The 17,503-nt window shown below is 46.9% G+C and overlaps 1 protein-coding gene across 1 annotated transcript in view; it reads right to left on the bottom strand.

The window, feature by feature from the left end:
• Positions 1-17,503, bottom strand: part of RPS6KA5 (ribosomal protein S6 kinase A5) — a 277,526-nt gene that overhangs the window by 86,857 nt on the left and 173,166 nt on the right. The window contains exon 8 of the mRNA XM_029597788.1: positions 14,805-14,955. Coding sequence (XP_029453648.1) covers positions 14,805-14,955 — 151 coding nt within the window. The remainder of the gene's footprint in view (positions 1-14,804; positions 14,956-17,503) is intronic.

Raw genomic sequence — 17,503 nt, forward strand, 5'->3', positions numbered from 1 at the left:
CAGGGCTGCTCTGGTGCTGTCCTTTTCTCTCTCTGTCTTCTAGTCTTAGTACCTCCTGTTGTATGTTGCAAACTGAACTGCAGAGTTCTTGTAGCCATATTTTAAAGTTCTACGTTTAGACTGTCCCACGTGAGCACATAAGTGGTGGTAGGCACAAAGGATTGGCTGGTGATTTACTGTCAGGCCATGTCTCGCCGGTGGGCCCTGAGAGGTCGACTAAACCACGGGGCACTCCATGCTCAGAAAATGGCCATTCTCATTAGCCAAGTTCAAAACGTGGTCATCCATCGTGTGATCCTTTGTTCAACTTTACATTTTCCAGGTGTCTTCTCTGATCATTATGGGACCTTATAACTACACTGTCTTACTCTCTCCCGATGAAACATTTCTGCAAAGCTTGCAAATACATAAAAGAGCAAGAACAGTTTTAGCAAGAAAATGTGTCAAAAGGAAAAAGAAAACAAAGTATAAAGGAGAACCAACTGATTTATGTATACTCTCTCTTTGAGATGGCAAACCTGCGTTACCAATAGCTAAATGCAGCTCTTCCTTTGCTTTTTCTTAGGCTGTACAGTGAAGTGCTTGTCCCCAGTTTGAAAATGAAATGTATTTCCTTTCATGAAAATGCTTTAGGTCACTATTCAGGATGGTCTTATTTTAGCACAATTTAGACTCAGAACTTGACATAGCCTAATCTAAACCCTGATAAGAAATAAAGATAGCACCATCAAATAAAGAACTCAGACAAAAGATATAGTTTGATTATTCATGTAACAAAAAGATGCAACAGCACGTATGCTTATGTGAAAAAGTATGCGAACCCTTCATTCAGTAAGCAGTGGCACCTCCCTGAACAGCCAGATTTCCTGTAAGTGTTCATCAGTCTTCTACATTGCCCTGCAGGCACTTTGGTTCCATGTAGAACTGTTTCAAATCCATGACATTTCAGGGCTTCCTTGCATTAACAGCTCGCTTTAGGTCTAGCCACAACATTTCTATATAGAGTTTAGGTTGGCACTTTGACTTGGCTAATCCAAAACATGAAATCGCTTCTTCAGCCATTCTGAAGTAGGTTTACTTGAATGTTTAGGGTTGTCGTCTTACCGCAAGACCCACCTTTTGTTCAGCTTCAACTCAGACACTTTTTCTGCAGAATTTGCAGACATAAAGCAGAATTCATGGTTCCCACACCATCATACCTCCACCACCATGCTGCTTGACAATCAGGATGAGGCTCTTACTTTGGAAGGCACTGTTTGGCTTTCACCAAATAAAACATTTATTATTGTAACTGAAAAGTTCAAGTTTTGACTCATGTGTCCAAAGAACATTACTCCAGAAGTCTTGTGGGTAATCTAGATGCTCTTTGATGAATCTGAGGCAGACAGTGAAGTTCTTTTCAGTAAGCGTCCTATGGACTCTATTCCCATTCTCTTTTTCCTGATGGCTGATACATAAACCTTCACACACCAGCCACAGTGAGAGAAGCCTGTAGATCTTAAGACGTTAGCCTGAGGTTCTTTGCTATTTCATGGATGACTTTCTGGCTTGTTCTTGTGGTGACCTGGCAGGATGACCGCTCCTAGGTAGAGTCACTGTAGACTTCAACTTTCTTCCAATTGTAGTCTAATCTGTGAGCTCTGGAATTTGTTGCCAGAGGATGTGGCAGTTAGTGTAGCTGGGCTCAAAAAAGGTTTGGATAAGTTCTTGGAGGAGAAGTCCATTAATGGCTATTAATCAAGTTTACTTAGGGAATAGCCTCTGCTATTAATTGCATCAGTAGCAATTAATAGCATGCCCTTCCGGAGGAAGTGGTGAAGACCAGAACTGTGAAAGACTTCAAAGGGGCGTGGGATAAACACTGCGGATCCATAAAGTCAAGAGGCCGCCAATGAAGAGTGGGTGACTCGCCAGAATGATGGCTATTGACACAATACCCTTATTAAATAAACATACACATGCTTACTGTGACTCCTACATCGCTCTAAGCTTCAACAGCAAGAGGTAATGGAAAAAAGGATTTGCACTCACAAAGAGGGGAGTAGCTGGCTTGTTACGGCGGTTACTACCCCAAACCAAATATGCCTGATACTTCACTTTCAATGCATATACAGCATAGCTCTCTGCTTCAATGACAGGGGAGAAGAATAACTGATACTTCACACATCCAGCAGAGCTCTCTGCTACAACGGCAAGGGAGAAGAAAAAGGGTTCGCACTCAAAAAGCGGGGAGTAGCTGGCTTGTTACGGCGGTTACTACCCCAAACCAAATGTGCCTGATACTTCACTTTCCATGCATATCCAGCATGGTTCTCTGCTTCATCGGCATGGGAGAAAGACTGATACATCACGCATTTCCAGCATAGCTCTCTGCTTCAACGGCAGGGGAAAAAAAAAACAAAAAAAAAACAACTGATGCCTCACGCATATCCTGCATAGCTTCAACGACAGGGGTGAAGAAATAAAGGATTCGCAATCACAAAGCGAGGAGTAGCTGGCTTGTTACGGCGGTTACTACCCCAAACCAAATGTGCCTGATACTTCACTTTCAATGCATATCCAGCATGGCTCTCTGCTTCAACGGCAGGGGAGAAGGAAAAAACCCAACAAGGGCTGTACAACATAGTCTAGGTAAAACAAATAAGCATGGGTGTAGCTTGCTTATCGCGGCGGTTACTGCCCCTACTACCCCTAACTAATCAAGCTAGATATTTCACTTGGATGCAGCTCCATCACTGCTCTCTACATTAATGGTGGGGGTGGAAGGGGAATAGAACAAGGAGCTAAGAGAAACAGATAAGAATGAGAGAAAAAATGTGTGAGGCTTGCTGGGCAGACTGGATGGGCCATTCGGTCTTCTTCTGCCGTCATTTCTATGTTTCTATGTTTCTATATGTTTCTTTGGATCTTCTTAGTGTTTGGGTAATTGCCAGGTTCTTGTGGCCTGGTTTGGCCTCTGTTGGAAACAGGATGCTGGGCTGCTCTGGTACTGTCCTTTTCTCTCTCTGTCTTCTAGGTATTTTAGCCATATCATTCACAAGTTATCCAGCTAAATGCCAGTTTTTGAATATTTCCCCCACTTAGCTGGCTAACATTTAGCTGGATAACTTAGGGGCATTCCTCAGAGGAGTTAGGTTAGCCAGCTAAGTTGTCCGGCTAACACTGGTCATGCCAGATAGTGCAGCTGCACTACTGAATATCCCTTCAAAGTTAGCTGGATATATTGGGGGTCCATACGGATTAGGATGTTTAGTGGACAAGTTATCCGGCTACGCGTAGATGCCTAGCAATGGCAGAAGCGTCCCAAGAAGTGCCGGATCCGGATTGCGGTAGTAGGCTACCACGATCATGGCCATCGACTTTAAATAAAGGTATTGGGCAGGGGGTGATTCAGAGGGCTGCAAAATTTAAAATTTGCGCATTTAAGGGGACGTTGGAGTAGTGGGTGGGGGTTTCTCCTGGTGCTATTAAATTTTTTATTTTAATGAAATGGGCTGTTTTTGGGGGGTGCAAAGGTCGGCCCCAGAGGGCCTTTGCAACTCGGGTGGGAGGGAGGCGAGGGGACAGTCCACATTGGGATTTTTTTTTCTTGACCGTAACTTAACCAAATATATTCATTTTTTAATATATCCAGTTAAGTCTCAAATTTTATGGCCCCATGAGGCTGGATAACTTTAGACTTGCTTCCAGCAGGTCTAAAATTATGCAGCTAAATTAGCCGGATATACCCAATGGGGTAGATTTTAAAAGAAGCGCGATCAGCCTACTTTTGCTTGCGCATCAGACTCAAGCAAAAGTACGCTGGATTTTAGTAGATACGCGCGGAGCCGCGCGTATCCACTAAAATCCTGGATCGGCGCGCGCAAGGCTATCGATTTTGTATAGCCTGCGCGCGCCGAGCCGCGCTGCCTCCCCCCGTTCCCTCCAAGGCCGCTCCGAAATTGGAGCGGCCTCGGAGGGAACTTTCCTTTGCCCTCCCCTCACCTTACCCTCCCTTCCCCTACCTAACCCACCCCCCCGGCCCTGTCTACACCCCCCCCTTACCTTTGTCGGGGGATTTACGCCTCCCGGAGGGAGACGTAAATCCCCGCGCGCCAGCGGGCCTGCTGCGCGCCGGGCCGCGACCTGGGGGCGGGTACGGAGGGCGCGGCCACGCCCCCGGGCCGTAGCCACGCCCCGTACCCACCCCCAAAACGCTGCCGACACGCCCCCGCAACGCCGCACGCTCCGGCCCCGCCCCCGACACGCCCCCCTCCGAGAACCCCGGGACGTACGCGAGTCCCGGGGCTCTGCGCGCGCCGGGAGGCCTATGTAAAATAGGCTTCCCGGCGCGCAGGGCCCTGCTCGCGTAAATCCGCCCGGTTTTGGGCGGATTTACGCGAGCAGGGCTCTGAAAATCCGCCCCAATATGTGGCTAAGTTATCCAGATAACGGGACCCCTCCCTGGAACGCCCCTTTTATATCCGGCTAAATTATAGCCGGATAACAACTTATCTGACTATGATTTAGCCGGATAAGAAGCTCAATATGCCGTTTAAGCCATTTAGATGGATAACTTGTGAGTTATCAGTCTAAATGGCTTTTAAATATCTACCTCATTGTTATTCCTGTAGTCGGACTCAATTTCCCTGTACAGGAAAATCTAATTTAGTTAAATCACTGGTTTTCAGCCTTTTTTACGTTAAGGAAACATCGGGGTATTCTGTAACAGTTAAAGATCCTTCTTTTTCAAGAAGCTTTTAATCATATTATATTAATGGATCCTTATGTAATGATTTATATTTTATTTAGACTGTACAAGCTAAATTATGTTTTTATTTTGAGTTATGTTTGAAATGTTTTTAGAATGCCTTGTGCACCGCTTAGCTTAGATTGCTCTGTTATAGGAAGTAAACACATGTTTTTAATAAATATTTATTTATTTACAGGCATCTTTATACTGCCTATAACAGTGAAACTGTGCTAAGTGGGTAACAGTAAAAACACATAGGTGATATAGTATCATGTAACAGGCACATCAACACAATAGATAAAACAGAACACAGGTGCATATTAAAAAAAACAAAAAAACTTAGACATCAGGAAAATATCAAACAAAAGAAGTGCACTTTCAAATGTTTTCTGAAGGCTTTGTAGTCAATGAGATCTTTCAGCTCCGTGGGTAGCTCATTGCACAGGGTGGGACCAGAGAATGCAAAAACCCTAGTACGAATTGTTTATTTATTTATATTCCTCTTTTCAGCACTTCAAAACAGATTACATTCAGGTACTATAGTTATTTGTACCTGCGGCAACATAGGGTAAAGTGACTTGCCCAAGATCACAAGGAGTGGCGGTGGGATTTGAACCCTGGTTTCCCTGGCTCAAAACTCACTGCTCTAACCACTAGGCTACTTGTCTAGAAATGACAAGTCTTAGCAGTTGGAACAATGAGTAAACCTTTATCTGCAGCTCTATAAATAAATCAGGAAGGGTGAGGGTTCCCCATGTGGAACTTCTAATAAGTTTATCCAACTAAGGCCTTGATTCACTAAAGCATTTCTCCCATCACGTGTTTACGGGAAAATGCCTTGATGATTCAGGCCCTAACTCTGCAATCCGGTCTGTAACTCACTGTTCCTCCTTTACATTACTGTGTCTCAGAAAATATGGAATTGTTTTATTTATAGTCTTCATTGCATAAGAAAAAAATGATTTCAATCAGAACTTGCACTTCTAATTAATATACTTGGAGCTCACAAACTTTTTTCTCAGGTGGGTACAAAATAATCTTCCCTCTTATTTGGAAAGCAACAATTTCAGCTTGGATGAGTGTGAAATTTTCCAGATCAAAAAAGAGAGAATCTGCAAGGGACTATATATAGGGGACACAGAGGTAACTGTGGTATGACACTGTCCAACTCCCTCCTGTCACATCGCTTTCTCTCTACCATCCCTCTAGTCCCTTGCTCTGTCTCTGCTGCATTTGTTTTATAGGGATGCAAGCAGAGAGAAAGGAGGAAATGGTGCAACAGTAGCTGCTTCCGCTATTTTGTTAGGTAACTGGAGAGGTAAGCAAGCAGAGGGAGAGGATGGAGTGGCACAGGAGTCTAGCTATCACACTTGTATCCCACCTTCCCAATACCAAAAGATTGCCCAAATCGGCTAACAAATTCATAATACAACTCTTAATAATTAATAACAGCAATTTCTAATACAATTTCATAACACAATTACTGAAATACAATTCATAGCAGTAATTAAATTCAAAACAGAAATACAGATGTTATAAAACATAATAAAAATTAACCCTATCACTTAGCAGATCTAATTTTCTATTCTCACTAGGGACCAGACATCCATAACCTTTACTGTCTCACGTCTGTCTCCTTCCCTAGATCCTATTTCTCCCCCTTGGCTCCTTTTTTAAATCAAAATAAACTTTATTGATCAAAATTAGAAATATTACAATCACAATCAAAATCACAGTGTCCATTTACACCACACAGTTACAAAATGTCATTTCATTTTTCATAATTTACATGCTTTCACAACATCATGTGCATTGCAATGAAAGAAGAATTAAATTACACCAGTCAGCCAGATTCCAGAAAAACATTTATATATAGGAAAATTAGTTCTTACCTGTTAATTTTCATTCCTGTAGTACCATGGATCAGTCCAGACCGTGGGTTGAGCTTCCTGCCCAGCAGATGGAGGCAGACTAAAACTGAAAAGGGTATCCTATATCAGGACAGAGCCTACCCTGCAGCCCTTCAGTATAACCATTGTCAAAGCAGATAAGAATTTAAGATAAACCCCGAAAATGGATCAAGCAAGGAAACAAGACTCAAATGAGTAACCAACGAAACAATTATCAACAAGGAATGGACTCTGTAAAATAGCGCTCCTGCATATTCTTGGTCATCAATTACAGATGCTTCTGGTGTCCTGAAGAGAATGATAGAGGATATCCATTCAAAGACCTGTAGGAAAAAAACTTTGAGCGGACGGCAGAAAAGAAAGAAACCAGGGAAGGGCGTCTGGACTGATCCGTGGTACTACAGGAACAAAAATTAACAGGTAAGAACTAATTTTCGTTTCCCTGTACGTACCCAGATCAGTCCAGACCGTGGGATGTACCAAAGCTTCCCTAAACCGGGTGGAACCGAGACAGTCCTGCTCGAAGCACCTGCTGCCCGAAAGAACCAAAGACCAATGCGTGCACATCCAGACGGTAATGCCGAGCAAAAGTATGCAGGGATGTCCATGTAGTGGCCCTGCAGATCTCTTGCAGAGAGACCGACTGACTCTCCGCCAACGAAGTAGCCTGAGAACGCAAAGAGTGAGCCTTCAAGGTCTCAGGAACTGTCCGGCCTTGGCAGATATAAGCCGAGGCAATCGCATCCTTCAATTAGCGAGCAATAGTAGGCTTAGAAGCCTGTTTGCCCCTATTTGGACCACTCCAGAGGACAAAAAGATGATCGGAGACCTGAAACTCACGTGTTTCACATCAAGCCGGCGAAGATCGCCCCCAGCGGGACCTGCGAAGTCCTCCGAAGAGAATGCAGGAAGTTCCACCGACTGATTAACATGGAAGGAAGAAAGGACCTTCGGGAAAAGGAAGTAACAGTCTTACTTTGGAAGCCACTGTTTGAGAGAGACTCCCGAATCAGAAAAACACAGAAAGGGCTCCCGACAGGATCACACTTGAATCTCCGAAACCTGACAAGCGGAATAAATAGAAACCAAGAAAACTGCCTTAAGCATATTATCCTTTAAGGTAGCCAGACGGAGAGGTTCAAATGGAGGCACACAGAGAGCCTGGAGGACTAAATTGAGATTCCAGGACAGACATGTGGGACGGACAAGTGGCCGCAAATGTTTGGCGCCCTTCAAGAACCGAGCAATGTTCGGCCAAGGTGTGCCCTTCTACGCGACCGAGAAGAGAACCAAGAGTGGACACTTGGACGCGCAACTAATTAAAGGAAAGACCCTTGGAAAGGCCTTTCTGGAGAAAGGAAAGAACCACTGAGACTGGTGCCGAACGCGCCGAGACACCCGCTTCAGAACAGACAGTCTCAAAGACTTTCCAAACACGAACATAAGCCAACGAAGTAGATGGCTTACGCGCCCACAGGAGAGTGGTAATCACCTTCTCCTTATAGCCTTTACAGCTCAGATGTCTCCATTCAAAAGCCAGGCTGCTAGACAGAAGCGATCCGCCTGGTCGAAAAATACGGGACCCTGCCGAAGCAGACGAGGAAGATGGCCGAGACGAAGAGGCCCATCCAATGCCAGGTTGACCAGATCCGCAAACCACGGCCTGTGGGGCCATTTGGGTGCTACCAGAATGACCGGCCCCCTCATGAAGTTCTATTCCTTGGAGCACTTTTCCCACGAGAGGCCACAGAGAAAACACGTAGAGGAGGATGTCTGAGGGCCAGGTGAGAGCGAGAGCATCCACTCCCTCCGAATAGTGTTCCCTCCATCGGCTGAAGAACATAGAAACATAGAAACATAGAAATGACGGCAGAAGAAGACCAAATGGCCCATCCAGTCTGCCCAGCAAGCTTCACACATTTTTTCTCATATACTTATCTTTTTCTCTTAACTCTTGGTTCTATTTCCCTTCCACCCCCACCATTAATGTAGAGAGCAGTGATGGAGCTGCATCCAAGTGAAATACCTAGCTTGATTAGTTAGGGGTAGTAGGGGTAGTAACCGCTGCAATAAGCAAGCTACACCCATGTTTATTCCCTTTACCCAGACTATGTCATACAGCCCCTATTGGTTGTTTTTCCTCTCTCCTGCCGTTGAAGCGGAGAGCCATGCTGGTTATGCATTGAAAGTGAAGTATCAGGCCCTTTTGGTTTAGGGTAGTAACCGCCGTAACAAGCCAGCTACTCCCTGCTTTGTGAGTGCGAATCCTTTTTTTTTTTTTTCTTCTCCCCTGCAGTTGAAGCTATTCTGGATATGCGTGAAGCCTCAGCTTTTCTTATTCCCCTGCTGTTGAAGCAGAGAGCTATGCTGGAAATGCTTGATGTATCAGCCTTTCTCCCATGCCATGAAGCAGAGAGCCATGCTGGATATGCATCGAAAGCGAAGTATCAGGCACATTTGGTTTGGGGTAGTAACCGCCGTAATAAGCCAGCTACTCCCCGCTTTGTGAGTGCGAACCCTCTTTTCTTCTCCCCTGCCGTTGAAGCAGAGAACTATGCTGTATATGCTTGGAAAGTGAAGTATTAGGCTTATTTGGTTTGGGGTAGTAACCGCCGTAACAAGCCAGCTACTCCCCTCTTTGTGATTGCAAATCCTTTTTTCCACATTTCCTCTTGCCGTTGAAGCTTAGAGCGATGTTGGAGTCACAGTAAGCATCTGTATGTTTATTTAATAAGGGTATTGTCTCCGGGCAGTAGCCATCGTTCTGGTGAGCCACCCACTCTACATTGGCGGTCTCTTGACTTTATGGATCCACAGTGTTTATCCCATGCCCCTTTGAAGTCCCTCACAGTTCTGGTCTTCACCACTTCCTCCGGAAGGGCATTCCAGGCATCCACCACCCTCTCCGTGAAGAAATACTTCCTGACATTGGTTCTGAATCTTCCTCCCTGGAGCTTCAAATCGTGACCCCTGGTTCTGCTGATTTTCTTCCTACGGAAAAGGTTTGTCGTTGTCTTTGGATCATTAAAACCTTTCAAGTATCTGAAAGTCTGTATCATATCACCTCTGCTCCTCCTCTCCTCCAGGGTGTACATATTTAGATTCTTCAATCTCTCCTCGTACGTCATCCGATGAAGATCCTCCACCTTCCTGGTCGCCCTTCTCTGTACCGCTTCCATCTTGTCTTTGTCTTTTTGAAGATACGGTCTCCAGAACTGAACACAGTACTCCAGGTGAGGCCTCACCAAGGACCTGTACAGGGGAATAATCACTTCCCTTTTCTTACTCGATATTCCTCTCTCTATGCAGCCCAGCATTCTTCTGGCTTTTGCTATCGCCTTGTCGCATTGTTTCGCAGACTTCATATCATTAGATACTATCACCCCAAGGTCCCTCTCCTGCTCCGTGCACATCAGCCTTCCCCCCCCCATCGAATACATTTCATTCGGATTTCCACTCCCCATATGCATGACTTTGCATTTCTTTGCATTGAATCTCAGCTGCCATGTCTTCGACCACTCTTCCAGTTTCCTTAGATCCCGTCTCATTCTCTCCACTCCTTCCGGCGTGTCCACTCTGTTGCAGATCTTAGTGTCATCCGCAAAGAGACAAACCTTACCTTCAATCCCGTCCGCAATGTCGCTCACAAAGATATTGAACAGGACCGGTCCCAACACCGATCCTTGCGGTGGCTTTGGAATTGCTCAAAGTCGCCATGAGGTCTAGGTGCGGGGGACCCCACCTGCTGATGATCAATTCCATGGCCCCATCCGAGAGCTCCCACTCTCCCAGATCGAGATGCTGGCGACTGAGGAAATCGGCTTGCACATTCTCCTTGCCCGCTATGTGGGAGGCCGCCAGGCAGTCCAGGTGACGCCTGACTCAGGCAAGGAGCCGGCTGGCTTCCAGGGCCACTAGGCGACTCAGAGTGCCCCCCTGTTGGTTGATATAAGCTACCGTCATGGAGTTGTCGGAGAGGACCCTCACCACCTTGCCTCGAAGCAGAGGCAAAAACTCTTGTAAGGCCAGACGAACCACCCGGGCTTCTAGCCGATTGATATGCCAACGGGATTTGACTGGAGACCAGTATTCCTGCATGGTCTGAGACTGGCAGACGGCTCCCCAACCGGAGAGACTGGCATCCGTGGTGACTATGATCCACTGTGGAGTCCGAAGAGACATTCCCCTCAGAAGATGCGGAAGCGAAAGCCACCACTGTATGTCGGCGATGATAGAGGCCGAAAGCGGAAGAACCTTTTGAAACTGTTCTGACAAAGGCTGCCAGCGGGATAACAAAGCTCTCTGTAATGGTCGCATATGCGCAAAAGCCCAGGGGACTAGGTCGATGGTGGAGGCCATAGTCCCCAGGACCTGGAGGTAGTCCCACGCCGTCGGGAATGGGAGCAAGATAAGGTTACGCACCTGGTCGATGAGCTTGAGTGCTCGAGAACGGGGCAGAAACACCTTTCCGACCCGAGTATCGAAGCGGGACCCCAGAAATTCCAACACCTGGGAAGGCTGGAGATGGCTTTTGGGGAAGTTGACTATCCACCTGAGAGAGGTAAGAAGAGCTAAAACCCGGTCGACCGCCTGCCTGCAGAGAACTTCCGATTTGGCCCTCACGAGCAGTCGTCCAGATAAGGATGGACCAAGACTCCTTCCCGGCAGAGAGCCACCACCACGACCCTTGGTGAAGGTGCGCAGCACGGTGGCTAGACCGAAGGGAAGCGCCTGGAACTGAAAATGCTGGCCCAGAACGTGGAAGCGGAGATACTTCTGATGTTTGGAGCGAATCAGGATGTGTAAGTACGCCTCCGTTAAGTCGAGAGAGGCCAGGTATTTGCTGGGATGAACAGCTGCTATGACCACCCTCAGGGTCTCCATATGAAAATGAGGTACCTTGAGGGCCCGGTTGACCCTCTTGAGGTCCAAGATCGGGCGAAAGGAATCTTCCTTCTTTGGTACTATGAAGTAGATGGAATACTGGCCGGCGCCAAGCTCTTCTGCTGGGACCGGGACAATGGCACCCAGCTACTGGAGCCTGATAAGGATTTGGGCCACTGCCTCCTGCTTCAGACGTCCGCAAGGAGAGACTACATAGAGGTCCGGCAGATCAGGAGAAAACTCTAAAGCATAACCGTCTCGGATAATCTTGAGAACCCACTGGTCCGACGTGATCTTGACCCATACCTCGAAGAATAGGGAGAGACAACCCCCTAGACTGGGGATGGAGGAGTGGGTCGACCGAATCTCATTGGGAAGCGGGCTTCAGGGTAGTACGCTGAGGTGCCCCCTCATGGAAGGGCCAGCGACCTCGAAAGGGCTGAGACCGAGAAGAATAACCCCGAGAAGAAGCACCACGCCCCCGAGCTGTATAGCTACATTGGCCCCGAAACCGGGAACAGGAATGCACAAAAGCTCGGGGCTGCTTCGGTCGGTCCTCCAGCAACTTATGAACCTTGTTCTCACCCAAGGAATTAATGAGCTGTTTAAGGTCCTCGCCAAAAAGCAACTTACCTTTAAAAGGCAAAGTGCCCAACCGTGCCTTTGACGCCGGGTCCGCTGACCAATTGCGTAACCAGAGGAGCCATCTGGCTGAAACCACCAAGGCCATTGCTTTCGCCTGGACCAGAGAAGATCGTAAAGAGCATCCGCTCCATATGCAATAACGCCTTCCAACCATTCAGCTTGCTCCGCCTCCACAGACGGGAGGTTCTGGGTGCCGAGTAATTGCTGAACCCACCTAAGGCCTGCCCGCTGCATGAGACTGCTGCAAATAGTCGCCCGAACACCCAAGGCCAGTACCTTGAAGATACACTTAAGGTGGAATTCGAGTTTGCGATCCTATGCATCCTTCAAGGCCGTAGCCCCCACCTCCGGAATAGTGGTGTGCTTGGTCACAGCGGAGACTGAAGAATCCACCGTGGGAATTTTCAGCATTTCCAGGCAGTCCTCCGGGAGCGGATAAAGTTTGTCCATAGCTCTTCCGATGGCGGAGCCCTGCCTCGGGAGCTTCCCATTCCCGGAGGAGTAGCAATTTGAGCATAGGGTGAAACGGAAAAGCAGAATCCGGAGCCCAGAGTCCCGCCAGGACCGGGTCCATGTGCTTTGGCAGCTCGGCAGTAAGAATATCCGCAGGGGGTCCCTCAATTCCTAACTCCTGAAGGACAAAAGGAATGATGGGTTCCAACTCCTCTTTCTGAAACAAACGGAGAACCTTGGGATCATCCCCTTCCAGAGGAGGGAGCGTCTCCATCAAGTCCAAATTTGGATCCAGATCACGGGGCCCCAAAGGCGCCGGAGGGTCCGGACAGGGAGTGGCCCCCGGGACCACCCGCACCCGGACAGACCCCTGCGCATCCGGAGCCGCAGGAGCGAGTGGAGGGTCCAACCGCGGGAGCTTGGCCGGCAGGGGACCTGGTAAGGGGTCCTTCTCCTGCAAGCTGGCCAGAGAGGATTTATGCATGAGGAGCACAAATTCCAATGAAAAACGAGGCCTAGACTTGCTGGGGGGGGGGGGGTTTGGGGTGTCAGAGACCACGTCCTGGGGCTGCAAGGGGCTCAAATCGGGGGGAGACCCCAAAAAATACTCATCCTCTGCGCTGAGCAACCCCGAATTGGGCGCTGCTAAAACTCCCAAGATGGCCGCCGTTCCCGCGGTTTGCCGACCCTGGAACTGCCTGGCCACACGCCATGTGGCTCAACTTCGGGCTGGATTTGACTGAGCTGCCTGGGAGGGGCCTTCCCCACCCGGCAAGCATGAAGAACATAGCCCCTCGCTGCCTGGCCTGTGGCTTCGAGGGCTCCCCACAGGTCAGGCAGCAGTGTGATCGCGGTATTCTCACTGAAGAGGAGCCGCGATCATAAGAGAAGAACAGCTGCTGAAACCCCCTTCGCTGTCGGGAGGAGTGGAGGCAGACGACTGAACCCTGCACACTCCTCTCTGAACACCCGACTGCCAGAAGAATTGCTATGCCCCATGTGAAATTAATAGGCTTGTAGGGGGGTCCTTTGTTTTTGGTTTGTTTTTTTTTTAAACTGAATGCAGGCAAATGTATCTGCCCTAAAGGCACTGACAGGAGAGAAACTCTCCTGAACAAAAAAGGCAGCCAGGTGAGGGGGGAGGGACTGGACCACCGGTTTCACCCCCAATAGGAGCACCGGGAACAGGGCTTAGGCTATGAAAAAAACACAAGGGGCCAAGCCCCTCTAAGCCCCACAAGAGCGTGGAGACAGTGCTGTCTCCAAAAAACAAGAACAGAGCCAATTCCCCCTTTCTTTTTTTTTTTTTTTTAAAATACTGGAACAAATTATAAGTACTTGCTTGATCTGCTAAGGTAAGTACCCAACTGGGAAAAGGCTAACTAGCCAAGATCAGGGAACTGCAGGTTGAGCTGATCCATCTGCTGGAGACAGATAAATACTGAAGGGCTACAGGGTAGGCTCTGTCCTGATATAGGATACCCTTTTCAGTTTTAGTCTGTCTCCATCTGCTGGGCAGGAGGCTCAACCCACAGTCTGGACTGATCCGGGTACGTACAGGGAATGTAAATTAAACAACTTTTATTTGAGAAAATGTTCCTTTTTTTCCTCATAGTAACCACCAAATGCTGGCTGCCAGAATTCCACATTCATATCACTGGCCCCCCCTACATGCTCTCCTGATCCTCATTATAATTCAGAGACAAGGTATGCAGCATAGCTGCAGATTTCTAGGAATCCGGCAGGGCCACAACGTGAATGCTTCCGCTGTGATCCCCAGAACTGGACCAAGACTACTAACTCATCTGACGTAGGCCATCTTTGTCAAGTTCCTACCAACTTGAGCTGGATTTGAACAACTGATCTGGAGACAAAAGGCTCTAATGCTGTGATGGCTCCCTTGAGTCTACCCCCCCCCCCCCCCTCCCGGTCTTCACATACTCTTCCATTTCATTTAAGCAGGAGATTTAATCTTACTTTGGCAATGGCCATTGTATCATCATGTCCTCAATGAGGTCAAGTGTCAGGACATAAAACTGTCCCCCTCACATCAAATAATCTCAGCCCGAAGGCCAAGAAATGTCAGTCCTCAGCTCATAGCTCAGTCCTTGCGCTTGAATCTTAGCCAAAAAAGACATGGTTAAGGTATGTAAGATACATGCGTATATGCATTTTCCTACCTGGAAGAAAGGATGCTTTTTTATTTCCTCAGAACCACTTGGACCACAGCCCAGCCTTTTTTTGGGGTCTTTTATCAAAAGAGACTGAATTATTTCTTTAGCTATGGAACTCATTTCTGGAGGATATGGAGGGTCATTTTTTAATATTCTCCTGCAGACAAGTCACATGTTGCAATTAAATAAAGGTTTATACAACATTTATGCATATCTAAGGAAGAAAGCAAATCTGTGTCAAACAACTTGATATATTGTTCATTCCTGTAGTCACAACCTATTTCCCTGTGTAGGAAAAAATAATTTCGTTAAATCACTGGTTTTCAACCTTTTTTGCATTAATTGAACCACTGGGAAGGGTGAGGGTTCTCTGTAAGGAACTTCTACTGGGAGATCCCCCTTCACAATGAAAAGCAACCTAAAAAGCCCCCATCCCAGCCTCAACTGCCCTCCTTCAGTACCCCTCCCATCAGTCACAAGTATTCCCCCTCAAAGTCTTCCTTAGCCTCCATTATGTCCTTTTAGTGCCCACTGCCTCCTCAGCTTCTATCTTTTCCCTCAGCCTCAATCACCACTATCTCCTCTCCATCACCAGTCAGCCTATCCCACCTGCAGTTTGTCTTTCCTCCCAGTCTCCACATTGTCTTGATGCATGCTGTTGACCTGTCCCCTCAATGCATTCTGTCTTCTTTCAGCACCACGCAGACGTCAAAGATTTGAGCTGCACCGTGCCCCAATTCCTGCACAGTGTCTCACAAGAACAGCACTGGGCATTGTGGGACTCAAAATCACTGAGTCGCACGGTGCAGGAAGGAAACAGCTGCTCCAGGGCACGACTGGCAGCAGCATGGGACCCTTGGAGCAAGCTCAGGGAACCCTTACATTCTATGGAACCCAGTGAAGGCTGGGAAAATGGGAATGGTTGACATTTGTTTACAACTATGGTAGAATAATATTTTTTATTTACTTATTTGTAAGCTTTTATATACCGAAGTTTAGCGAAAGGCCTTCACTCCGGTTTACAGGTCTAACAACAGTTTACAGGCGTAACACAACAGGTATAACATCAGTTACAAAAAGATTAATGATTACATTCATAACTGTGGGAGGTAATGTAGGCCTTCTTCCGAAAAACATTAGAGAACATATGTTTATAATAGCAGACATGAGGAATAGAAAGTGACTGTGGGAGGTGATAAAACTAGAGACAAATGAATCGTCAGGCTGTGTATGTTAATGCAGTCGGGTATTGTCAAGGTATTTATGTCATCTAGCGTTAGTGGTTTCACCACGTGGTGATATCTCGTAATTTTATAAATTACAATAGTGTGATATCAGTTGGGCTTAAAAGGCTCAACTGAGTATGATGCAGGAATACAAGCTGGGTGGTGAGTGAGGTGGTGATTGAGGTGGTTGAGGTCAGTAAGGTTCTTAACGGGAATTGAGATTCTTGGTTGTAGCAGCGTGAACAATTAGCCTATCCCTTCTTTGTAGGCTTGTCTGAAAAGCCAGGTTTTGAGCAGTTTTCTAAATAATAAATAAATAAATAAACAATAAAGCAACAGGGGTCATCCAGAACTAATTATCAAACTGGATCAATCCTGATTTCCAATTTGCAGTTCTTTACTGGAGTCCCATAAAGCAGAAATAAAATCGAATGTTCACTTTTTGCCCAGTAACATACAAAGTCAATCTGAATACAAATTTAAATTTGTAACAGATCAGTCTTCTAAGATTTTTTACTTTCATGTTCCTCTAGGGATGCAACCAATACGCATATTGGAACAATAGAAAGCGCACCTCCTGAGCTCCGCTGCCTCTCCAAAACTGTGGACAAATGGCCTGCTACATGGCAAAGACTGCCAGATGGTGAACTCTTTAGAAGAATAAGAGAGGCCAGGGAAATATTTAAATAAAAATGGAAGGCATGACTGAAGTGGTAGATTTTCAAATAGCTGCTGAGCAAGGAAGTGACTTGATTAATTTTATCCAGTTAACTTTGTCCAGATATTCAGCCACAGCTAACTGGCTAAGCCTGTGGCTGAATATCAGTTAAAATCTGCATAAAACTCCTGCAGTTAGATTTAAGGCAGCCATTAGTGCAGCTGCACACAAGAGAACAAATGTAACTAGTTAGTGCTGACCATCACACTAACCAGTTAAATCTGGAAACGTCACCCAGGTCCCTTTTTGTGTCTGGCTAAATCTGTGCACACAGTGATTTCAAGTGAACCAGAACTGGCTCTGAAATGTGGGCACCCCCTCCTTCCTTCGGCAGAGGCTCTGGAACAGGAACGCCCATTTCTCCCTTTATTAAGCATTTATAAGTTACCTACTATCAAGGCTCATAAAGCAAACACAGTACAATGCACTCGTTGCAAAACTGCAAGAGAACCACCAGAATCACAAACAAAAAAGCCTGCCTAAATAGCAGAGCCTTTAATAAAGACTTCACAGTTTTGGAGCACAATGTCAGATGCAAGTTTTCCGGCAAAGAATTCCAGGAGGTCGGAGCAGCCACCAAAAAGGCTCTCTCCCTTGTTTCAGGCAAGACATGTTAACTTGGGCAAAGGAACATCAAAACAAGCCTCTCTGAGACGACTGCAGGGTTGCACGTTGGTTTATACACCCATGGAAAAGAATCCACACCACGGACTCGCCGTTGGCCAGACAACCATTGGAGATCATACACAACAGAAGTTACA

This window comes from Rhinatrema bivittatum, chromosome 4 (assembly GCF_901001135.1).
Source record: "Rhinatrema bivittatum chromosome 4, aRhiBiv1.1, whole genome shotgun sequence".
Classification (NCBI taxonomy): domain Eukaryota; kingdom Metazoa; phylum Chordata; class Amphibia; order Gymnophiona; family Rhinatrematidae; genus Rhinatrema; species Rhinatrema bivittatum.